The following is a 10884-nucleotide window of genomic DNA, read 5'->3' as shown; positions in this document are numbered from 1 at the left end:
TGGGAGGACCGATACGCCTTGCAGACAGCTGGGTATCCTTTTCTACACAGATAAACCTCCAGGTTGGTCTCAACAGCTGTCTAAAAGGATGCCAGTGACCCGCCATCTGCAAGGACAACCAGTAAAAGTACAGTAACAGAGTTGGAAGGGACCTTGGAGGCCATCTAGTCCAACCCCCAAGCTCACGCAGGAGACCCATACAAGGGATTCGAACCGCCGACCTTCCTGATCGACAAAGCTCAGCGTCTTAGCCACTGAGCCACCTAGCCAGCCCTGATTATAAATATAAATAAATAAATATTACAAGTAACAGAGTTGGAAGGGACCTTGGAGGTCATCTAGTCCAACCCCCAAGCTCACGCAGGAGACCCATACAAGAGATTCGAACAGCCGACCTTTCTGATCAACAAGCTCAGCATCTTAGCCACTGAGCCACCTAGCCAGTCCTGAATATAAATATAAATAAATATTACATTACACTGTAATGATTACAGTAACAAGAGTTGGAAGAGACCTTGGAGGCCATCTAGTCCAGCCCCCAAGCTCACGCAGGAGACCCATACAAGGGATTCGAACCGCCGACCTTCCTGATCAACAAAGCTCAGCGTCTTAGCCACTGAGCCACCTAGCCAGCCCTGAATATAAATATAAATAAATAAATATTAGACTACAAGTAACAAGAGTTGGAAGGGACCTTGGAGGTCATCTAGTCCAACCCCCAGCTCACGCAGGAGACCAAGAGATTCGAACTGCTGACCTTTCTGATCAACAAAGCTCAGCGTCTTAAGCCACTGGAGCCACCTAGCCAGCCCTGAATGTAAATATAAATAAATAAATATTACATTACAAGTAACAAGAGTTGGAAGGGACCTTGGAGGTCATCTAGTCCAACCCCCAGCTCACGCAGGAGACCTATACTAAATAAATAAAATAAATATATAAATAAATAAAGGGATATAAATCCTTCCATTCCCCACCTTCCAGTACAGAGCTGAAGAAGCTTCTTGGATGAGAAGTGAAATGTTTTCAAGAAAACATTTTTTTCAAGAAAACATGTTTTCAAAAAAACAAGAAAAGTCCCATCGCCTTTAGAAAAAAGTACAACCATGGGACAACCATGGCCTGGATGACTTGACAATCTCCGTAGACAGGCGTACATTAAGTCTACTCAGCAGAGAACTCTCTTGAATTCAGCAAGGTTTACTCCTCCATAATGGGGCTGGATGGACGCCACAAGACACAGCAGCTCTTCCCCTCTCCCCCATGCCTCCGTCAAAATCCTGGCCATCGTAATTACTTTCATATTAATTAATTCATTATATTATTTTCCTTTTGCAATTTCACAAAACGCCACCGAGGCGCACAAGGGCCTCTTGTGGCTCAACAGGCTAATGCAGTCTGTTATTAACACACAGCTGCCTGCAATTACAATTACTGCAGGTTCGAGTCCCACCAGGCCCAAGGTTGACTCAGCCTTCCATCCTTTATAAGGTAGGTAAAATGAGGACCTAGATTGTTGGGGGGGGGCAATACAGGTTGACTTTGTATATAATATACAAATGGATGGGACTATTGCCTTACACAATAGTCTTCGGAGAAGGGCGGGATATAAATTCAAAAATAAAAAATAAATAGACTAGATATTTGGATCTATACTGGATTTTGACGAGGAAGGACTAAAGTTGAATAAATATTGTAATTTTCTGTATTGAAATTTTATAATGTGCTGCACTGAATTTTAAATAGAATATTCTCGAAAGATCTTATGTAAGAAAGACCTGGGGGGGAAATTATATGGTTATAGAAGCTATAAGGAAGATATTCTCTGAATTCTCTGAATTCAGAGAATATCTATTTATTCTATTTATTCTTTAAATTTATGCTTTAGCTGGTTTTAAATACTTTAGGATTAATTTGTCCTATTGATTTATATATTTTATTACTGTTAATTGTTAATTTTTTTTATTTATTTTTTTGAAGGATTTTGGTTATGTTAGGAGGAAGTCAGAGCTAGAGAGGGAAAATTGGTATAATAGTTTTGGGGAAAAATTTTCTTAGCATATGTTTGTTTTATTTTTAACTATACCTTGTGCTGGTTCCGGGAAGTCAGGGGGGAGGGGGGAGGGGGTTAGTGAAGGGAGGGGGATATTTTTTTTTTGTAAAACTTTTTGAAAAATATAAATATAAAAATAAAAAATAAAAAAATAAATGACAGCAATCCGTAATGCAGCTCCAGCTTTTCAGCATAACCCCGATATTTATCCTGGGGCCAGGATAACCTTTTCAGATATATTCCTTACAGTCATCGCTTAATGACCTTCGACCACCTCAGGATGAGGAAAAAAGCAGGCAGGCATTTTGCCTTTTTAAAATAAAACTCTTTTTAATGTCAACGTTTAACGTAAAAAAAAAAAAAAATCTCCTAGCAAAATCTGTACAACTTGTGCAGAAGAAGCGGGCACCTGAAAGGAAAAAAAAAAAAAAAAGAGGGGGGAATTTGACTTTTAAATAAATACACGGGTAGAATTGCGCTCTGCTCTGGCATCGGGATCCGAGGCGCCTTTGGCGTTCCTGAAAACATTTCCGAGCGTTTTGCTTTTTCTCCTCTTGCCCAGCTTCCCGAGAAATATAAAGCTAGGATGAACCAGGGATGCGATGAATTTCCTTCATTGTCTTCCTTCATTTTCTTCCTGAGGGAGTCTTGTGGCGTGTCAGCCTCCGGCTCCTCTAGCAGCCGAATCAGAGGAGGAGGAGGAGGTGTGGGAGTCAGGATCAGTCTCAAGGCAACCTGAGAGCTCCGAAGGGGAAGAGAGACAGCGGCGGAGCCTGGGCCGTCTGTCAACCCCCAGATGGAGAGTCAACAGCCCCCGGGGTCTGGAGGAGGCTGCTGAGAAAGAGGAGGAACAGCTGGGTCCAGTGCCTGATGCGCAGAAGGCAGAGGAGAGGAGAACAGTGGAAATCTATGAGCCGGTCCTCGGGACGGAAGAGCCACCACTGCTAGCGAAGCCCCACCCTAGCTCTAGGGATAAAATGCAGGGGGCGGAGATGAATAGATGTGGCAGACAACTTATTCATCTCCCAGCCAGCCAGACTTGTTAGCCTGCGGTGAGAGAGAAATTTTTGCCGGCGCTCCTAAGAAAGGAATCTTTTGAGTTCACTTCAGAGGGTTTGTCGTGTTTGGGGAGCTGCGTCAGAACAGGGATCCTATTTCCAAGTCTTTTGTAGCAACCGACCCCCGTGTGCCGTGTAAAAATTCCAGCCAGGGTTTGAAGAGGCTCTACTCCGTCAGAAGGGGAAATTCTGTGTGGTTCTGACACGCCTCGGCCACCTCCATTGGAAGGAAAAATGGGGAAAACTGAGGTCTTCTTCCCATGAGGAGGCAGGGAGAAAGAAGGTGGGCAGAGGGTCAGGCGGCTCTGGCTGGCTGGGGTTGGACAGAATCCCGTGGAACCAGAGGGATCCTCAAGGGATCCTACTAAATCTAGGCCAGGGGCCTGCAAACTTAAACACTCAAAAGAACCATTTGGACCCGTTTCCCACAGAAAAGAAAACACCGGGAGCCACAAAACCCTTCCCGTGCCTGACTTATTTCTTGAGCGGCCCAAAAACACTAGCATTAAGTATTCTGTTTTCTTCTGAAACTTTTTTTTCTTTTCTTGGATTTATCCATGCCTGGCCTACCAGGGGTTCAAAAGCTCGATAAATCACGTGCCGGCGGGTGTCGCACATTGGCGGTTGTGACGCATATTTTGAGTGACAGGGAGCCGCAGCAGAGGGGCTCCGGAGCCACATGCGGCTCCAGAGCCGCGGGTTGCTGACCCCTGGGCTAGGCAATCTCTCTTGCAACCAAGCGGTGTCCAATCAAATTATCTGTTCTGGAAGTCCCCCGCCCCCCACTCCTTCCTGGGGAGGAATGTGCAGCCAATGGGAGAGGGTTTGAAATGGGTTGGCAAAACCCATTTCTTCCTGGTGGCCGCTCTAGGGATCGAGGAAGGAGACGGCGATGTAGCGAGTCCCTTTGGTGGTGGGGAGGCCCTCGTGGTAATGCGTCAGGCGGCCCGGGTGCAGGAGGGTCCACCCCTTCCGGGGGGCTTGGATGGAGCAGTTGTAACGGATGAAGCGGCAGCCCCCGCCCTGCAGGGGGAAGAAAAAAATGATGGAGCTATTTTGAGCCTCCCAGCCAAGGTTGCAGTGACCTTGAGATCTGTTTGATGGCCGCTGCTTGCCTGCCTGCCTGCCTGTCAGGGGATCGAGTTGCCACATTGCAAAAGGCACTTGGCAGTTGTCTCAACTAAGCCTCAGCTCCGTGCTGGAATTCTGCAGTGGCATCTGCTATTATAAACTACTCTTCCTTCCTTCCTTCCTTCCTTCCCTCGTTCCCTCCCTCCTAGCACCCTCTGTAATAGACTTTTCTTCTTTTTCTTTTTTTCTTCTTCCTTCCTCTCTCCCTTCCTTCTCCCTTTCTCATCTCCTTCCTCTCTCCCTCCTGGCACCTTCTGTGACAAACTTTTCTTCTCTCTCTCCTTCCTTCCTTCCTTCCTTCCCTCCCTCCCAGCACCTTCTGTGATAAACTTTTCTTCTCTTTTTATTCTTCCATCCTTCCTCTCTCCCTTCCTTCTCACTTTCTCCTCTCCTCCCTCTCTCCCTTCCTGGCACCCTCTGTGATAAACCTTTCTCTCCTTCCTTCCTTCCTTCCTTCCTTCCTTCCTTCCTTCCTTCCTTCCTTCCTTCCTTTCTTCCTCCCTCCCTTCCCCCTTTCTCATCTCCTTCCTGGCACTCTCTGTGATAAAACTTTTCTTCTTTTTCTTTTTTTCTTCTTCCTTCCTCTCTCCCTTCCTTCTCCCTTTCTCATCTCCTTCCTCTCTCCCTCCTGGCACCTTCTGTGACAAACTTTTCTTCTCTCTCTCCTTCCTTCCTTCCTTCCTTCCTTCCCTCCCTCCCAGCACCTTCTGTGATAAACTTTTCTTCTCTTTTTATTCTTCCATCCTTCCTCTCTCCCTTCCTTCTCACTTTCTCATCTCCTCCCTCTCTCCCTTCCTGGCATCCTCTGTGATAAACCTCTTTCTCTCCTTCCTTCCTTCCTTCCTTCCTTCCTTCCTTCCTTCCTTCCTCCCTCCCTCCCTCCCTCCCTCCCTCCCTTCCCCCTTTCTCATCTCCTTCCTGGCACTCTCTGTGATAAAACTTTTCTTCTTTTTCTCTTCTTCCTTACTTCCTCTCTTCTTTCTCCCTTTCTCACCTCCCTCTTCCCTCCCTGTCCACCTTCAGTTTAATAACTTTGGCTTAGGGGACTGGAGGCTAAAACATATGAAGAACGGTTGCAGGAACTGGGTATGCCTAGTTTAATGAAAAGAAGGACTAGGGGAGACATGATAGCAGTGTTCCAATATCTCAGGGGCTGCCACAAAGAAGAGGGAGTCGGGCTGTTCTCCAAAGCACCTGATGGCAGGACAAGAAGCAACAGGTGGAAACTAAGCAAGGAGAGAAGCAATTTAGAACGAAGGAGGAATTTCCTGACAGTTAGAACAATTAATCCGTGGAACAACTTTCCTCCAGAAGTTGCGGATGCTCCAACACTGGAAGTTTTTAAGAAGAGTTTGGATAACCATTTGTCTGAAGTGGTTTAGGGTCTCCTGCCTAAGCAGGGGGTTGGACTAGAAGACCTCCAAGGTCCCTTCCCACTCTGTTAGTCTGTTCTGTTCTGTTCTGTTCTGTTCTGTTCTGTTCTATTCTATTCTATTCTATTCTATTCTATTCTATTCTATTCTATTCTATTCTACTCTACTCTACTCTATTCTACTCTACTCTACTCTACTCTACTCTACTCTACTCTACTCTATACTCTACTCTACTCTACTCTACTCTACTCTACTCTACTCTACTCTACTCTATAACCTATCCTATCCTATCTTATCCTATCCTAAATATTCCTTAGTGCCTTCTAATACTTAAGCCAAAATCAAATATTCCTTCCCCCAGGAGTGGTGGCTCAGGCTGTAAGATAGCCTGTTATTAAAACACAGCAGCCTGCAATTACTGCAGGTTCAAGTCCCACCAGGCCCAAGGTTGACTCAGCCTTCCATCCTTTATAAGGTAGGTAAAATGAGGACCCAGATTGTTGGGGGGGGCAATAAGCTGACTTTGTAAATATACAAATAGAATGAGACTATTGCCTTACACACTGTAAGCCGCCCTGAGTCTTCGGAGAAGGGCGGGATATAAATGTAAATATATATATATATATATATATATATATATATATATATATATATATATATATATATATATATATATCCCTCCCCCGCACACACCTTTCCGCAGTTCTGGCCTTGCCTACTGAGTGCAGAGATAGAAAAAAACAAACCTGTTATTTTGCTATCTCCCTCCTAGATGGGCTCCACCATTTTGTTCTCCCTTCAAGGCGGCCCAAAGGTCTTAACACTCACTTCATAATCGATCCCGACGCGATTCAAGGCGATGTTGATGGTAAACGTGGAAGCATCATGATGCGGCATCAGGGACGGCTGCTCGTCCGGTTTGTACCGGACGACAAAGGCGAGCTCAAACTGGGTCTGTAAAAAAGAAAGAAAAGAAAGAAAGGGCTGGGACAAACCATGGCCTGTGAAATCTTTAACAAGCCATCATCAGTCGCGCGAGCGAGCTAGAGAAAGAGAAATGCTTACAAGGATTTACCGTATTTCTCGGAGTACAAGACGCTCAGGACTTTAAGACGCACCTACCTTTTTTGGGGGGAGGAAAAGAAGAAGAAGAAGAAGAAAAAATCTGCCTCCCAGCAATTCGCCTCCTTGCAGCAAAGAGCCCGTTTCAATTTCAGCTTCAGCAAAGCCCGATTAGCACAAACAGCTGATTGTCGGTTGGATCGGCCTCCCAAAGATCAGCTGTTTTAGGCTGCAGGGATTGCCGTAGCCTATTGCCGCCTCCACACACCCCATTTTCCGGGTGGGCGGGGCTACATTTGGTGTATAAGATGTATCCCAATTTTCACCCTCTTTTATGGGGGAAAAAAGTGTGTCTTATACGCCGAAAAATACGTTATCCAGGAGTGATTGCTGCTTTTTGGGGGTGCGCGTGGCCTCGTATTTTCTTCTTTCTCTCGGCCTGCCCCAAAAGGCCCCTCGAAGAGCTTAATTTCAGGGTCCCAGAGCCACCGGTTCGAATTGTCCCATGAGTTTCCAACAGGGGTGAAATCCAGCAGGGTTCTGAAGAACCGGTGGCAGAAATTTTAAGTAGTTCGGAGAACCGGCAAATGCCACCTCTGGCTGGCCCCAGAATGGGGGGGGAATGGGGATTTTGCAGTATCCTTCCCCCAGGAGTGCGGGGGAATGGGGATTTTGCAGTATCCTTCCCCCAGGAGTGGGGGGAATGGAGATTTTGCAGTATCCTTCCCCTGCCACGCCCACAGAACCGATAGTGAAAAAATTTGAATTTCACCACTGGTTTCCAATCCCAGCACGTATAAATTGAACTCACCTGGGTATAATAGCCTGGGTAGAATTTCTCAGTGATGGGCGCGATGTAATCCAGGAGGAATCTGTACCATTCTCGCTCGAAGTTGACCTGGTTCATGTGGATGTCAATGGTCGGGACGTTCTCGTAGCCCCCTAAAATCCTCTGGTCCTTTTTATAAAAACGGTGAGTAAAGTTAGCCGGCAGCTCAATGGTTCAGTTCGTTTTTAAAACCAGCCGCTTTGCCGGGCAAACTTTCCTCGGCAGGAGACTCGGCTAAGGAAGCGGCATCTGTTGGGAAGGAAGGATCCAGAGCCTCCTAAAATGAGCGCTATCTATGAGGGTCACCTTACCTTGTTGCCTCCCTTGGACCACTGGCCAAAGTGTTCCATCTCTTCAACCAGCTCGTCGCAAGCCGTATCGGTGAATAAGGGGAACCAGTAGACATCTGGGCAGGGCTGGGCAAAGAAAGGACAATGGGTAAAAATCCAGAGCTCTCTGGGGCTATTTTGCATCACTCTGAAGCAATCCGTAGTGAAATGTAAAATTTGTTACTACTGGTTCTGTGGGCGTGGCTTTTTTAACTTTTAAAAGCATTTTTTCTACAACCTTTTCGGCTGAAGAGGTTGTAAAAAAAATGCTTTTAAAAGCCTGTGATGATCAGCCAACTCAGCTGGGATCGTCAGAGGAGCCTTTTAAAAGCATTTTTTTTAAACAACCTCTTCGGCTGAAGAGATTGTAGAAGAAAATGCTTTTAAAAGGCTCTGACGATCCCAGCTGAGCCGTGCGATCATCAGAGGCTTTTTTTTTTTTACTTTTAAAAGCATTTTTTCGGCCGAAGCAAGGTACCTGGTTAAATGGCACAAGAATACAAGCTTACATGAATAAAACAGCCAATTTTTCAGGAAGGTGAAGGGGGATTTGAGCCCTCCTCTTTTCTCCTATCTGCCGACCTCCCACCACCCGATTCTACGGCAACAGAGAAAAATTATTTACCGTTTCTACCAATTTCCCTTTTAAGGCGTCCGTGTAGTTTGGGTGAATGTATTTCTCATTCCAGTCCTGTTTTGCGTGTGGGAGAGAGAAAAGTAAAGAAAAATGGGTAGGATGCTTGATTTATTGGGTTTTTTTTTCCCCCCCTCTAAAAGACTCTTAGGAGTATCGCCTCTCTGGCAAATCTACCCTTTTTTGAGAGCTGGGTTCAAAACTGGAAGTCCTAAATGCACAATCTATCCGTAAGAAAGCCGCTCGTTCTCATCTTTCCCAGCAGTTCTTTGCTCCAATTCTGTTGTGGTCCGCCAGCAGCCTGCGGAGCTGGCAGCGGAGTCGGGCAGCGATGAGGCTGAGGAAGAGCGTGGGCCAGTCCTGGAGGCTGGAGAAGGCCCGGATGAGGGCTCTGCGTCGGAGGCAGAGATGGGGCCGGGGCCATCGGGGAGTGAGGTGCGGACTCCAGAGCCTCCGGAGGCTGACAGTAGTTAGGCAGAGGAACAGGAGGAGCCTGTTCCTAATGCACGCATGAGAAGAGCTGCCAGGAGGCAAGAGCAGCTCAAGCAAAGAGGACGACTCGGGAGTAGGGCCAAGAGATGATTGGCCCCTCCCATAAGGCTTAAAAGACCAGCAACGGTGTTTGGGCTTTATCGGAAAACAACATTGATAGCTTCGTCTTCTTGCATTTGTTTTGTATCGGTGTCTTCTGAACTTTTGCCAAGAAAGGCCTTTGGCAGTTTGCCTAATTGGACCAAGGTTGGTGATAGGACTGAGGAATTTGTGTTGGGAGGAATTTGCTTTAATTTAGTTGAACTACGCTGAGAATGAAGTAATTCTCAGCTGTTTGAATAAAGCTTGTTTGTTTTTACACTGACTGAGTTTCCTACTTCCTACTGGGGGGATCACAACAAATTCCTTCTGACTCCTCCTCACCAAAACCTGCTGTTCTGACCCAGCTCCCCAAACACAACAAACCCTCTGAAGGTAAATCAACGCTTTCTTTATTAGGAACGCTGGCCGCCCCAGCAAAAAGTTTCTCTTTCACCGCAGGCTAACAAGTCTGTCAGGCTGGGAGATGAATAGTGGTCTGCCACACCTATTCATCTCCGCCCCCTGCCTTTGATACCCAGAGCTAGGGTGGGGCTTCGCTAGCAGCGGTGGCTCTTCTGTCCCGAGGACCGGCTCATAGATTTCCACTGCTCTCCTCTCCTCTCCTTTGCCTTCTGCGCATCCACGCGTCAGGCACTGAACCCAGCTGTTCCTCCGCTTCCTCATCAGTCGCCTCCAGACCTGGGGGCTGTTGACTCTCCATCTGAGGGCTGACAGTCAGCCCAGGCTCTGCCTCTGTCTCTCTCTCTCTCTCTGCCAGCTCCATTCTATCTTTCCCTTGGAGCTCTCAGGTTGCCTTGAGACTGACCCTGACTCCCGCACCTCTTTCTCCTCCTCTGATTCGGCCCCTCGATTGGCCGGCGGCCGACAAGCCACAACACCTGCTTTGAGAGACAGCGTTGCCAAACATATATAATTCCTGGTCTCTCAACCCTCTGCCCCCTCTTTCCGCGTGAGCCCTTGTTCTCAAATTCTCCCCCCCCCCTCATTTTTTTTCATCCTTTCAAACTGGCCTCTACTTCACCCCACACCTGCGTCACTCTCAGGTTCCAGAGAAAGGAAAGCTCCTCACCTCCGGGTTGCTGAAGATTTGCCAGAGATCGTTATGCAGGTGGCTCGTCTGATAATTCTCCAAGGACAGGATGTGCCCGAACGGCTGCTGGTTTGTCAAGAACATGAACACCCCCTGCAGGAAAACAAAAAAAAACCAAACGAACAAATAAACCCCTTCAGTGACGTGGATCTTACCCCATAACTAGCCTTGCAACTGAAAAATGGGGCTCTCTCCCCTCCACAACTGTTATTAGATAGATGAACAGGGTGGGAAGAGATCTTTGGACCGGTGGTGAAATCTTCGGCCGAATAGGTTGTAATGAATGCTTTTAAAAGGGGGGGGGGGGAAAGATCACGCGCCACAGCTGATCACAACCACAACCCCTCCGTGCGCTCTTCTGCTTACCGCACGCCTCCTTTTGGTGCGCACTGTGCGCGCGCGGACCTCGCATTTGGGGCGTGGGGCGCACTGCGCATGCGTGCGCAGTGCCCAGCCGGAGAACTGGTAGTAAACCGGTTCAGATTTCACCCCTGCCTATGATGGGGATGGCTAACCTTTGTGTCATCGCGTGCCAGTGGGGTGGGGGTAGAGAGAGGGCGTGCGCACGCATGCCCACATCCATAATTCAATGTGCCCTGCCCTTGCGTATGCGCATGTGACACACACACCCCTCCCTTGCTCCTGCCACGCGATGGCCCGGTTGACCCGGTAAGCCCGTTTTTCTCTCTCCCCAGCCTCCAGAGCCTTTCTAGGAGCCTGGGGAGGGTGAA

At 47.5% G+C, this 10884-nt stretch overlaps 1 protein-coding gene across 1 annotated transcript in view; it reads right to left on the bottom strand.

The window, feature by feature from the left end:
- Window positions 1-2391: 2391 nt before the first annotated feature.
- The window catches only part of PLOD1 (procollagen-lysine,2-oxoglutarate 5-dioxygenase 1), a 29532-nt gene continuing 21039 nt past the window's right edge, over window positions 2392-10884 (bottom strand). Inside the window, exons 15-20 of the mRNA XM_058160894.1 lie at window positions 10133-10246; window positions 8461-8526; window positions 7818-7922; window positions 7489-7635; window positions 6444-6569; window positions 2392-4134 (exon numbers count right to left, since the gene is read on the bottom strand). Of these exons, the coding sequence (XP_058016877.1) occupies window positions 3979-4134; window positions 6444-6569; window positions 7489-7635; window positions 7818-7922; window positions 8461-8526; window positions 10133-10246 (714 nt within the window). The 3' untranslated portion in view covers window positions 2392-3978. The remainder of the gene's footprint in view (window positions 4135-6443; window positions 6570-7488; window positions 7636-7817; window positions 7923-8460; window positions 8527-10132; window positions 10247-10884) is intronic.

The sequence above is a fragment of the Ahaetulla prasina genome, chromosome 18 (assembly GCF_028640845.1).
Source record: "Ahaetulla prasina isolate Xishuangbanna chromosome 18, ASM2864084v1, whole genome shotgun sequence".
NCBI lineage: Eukaryota > Metazoa > Chordata > Lepidosauria > Squamata > Colubridae > Ahaetulla > Ahaetulla prasina.
This window is presented reverse-complemented; position numbering and strand designations above follow the sequence as displayed.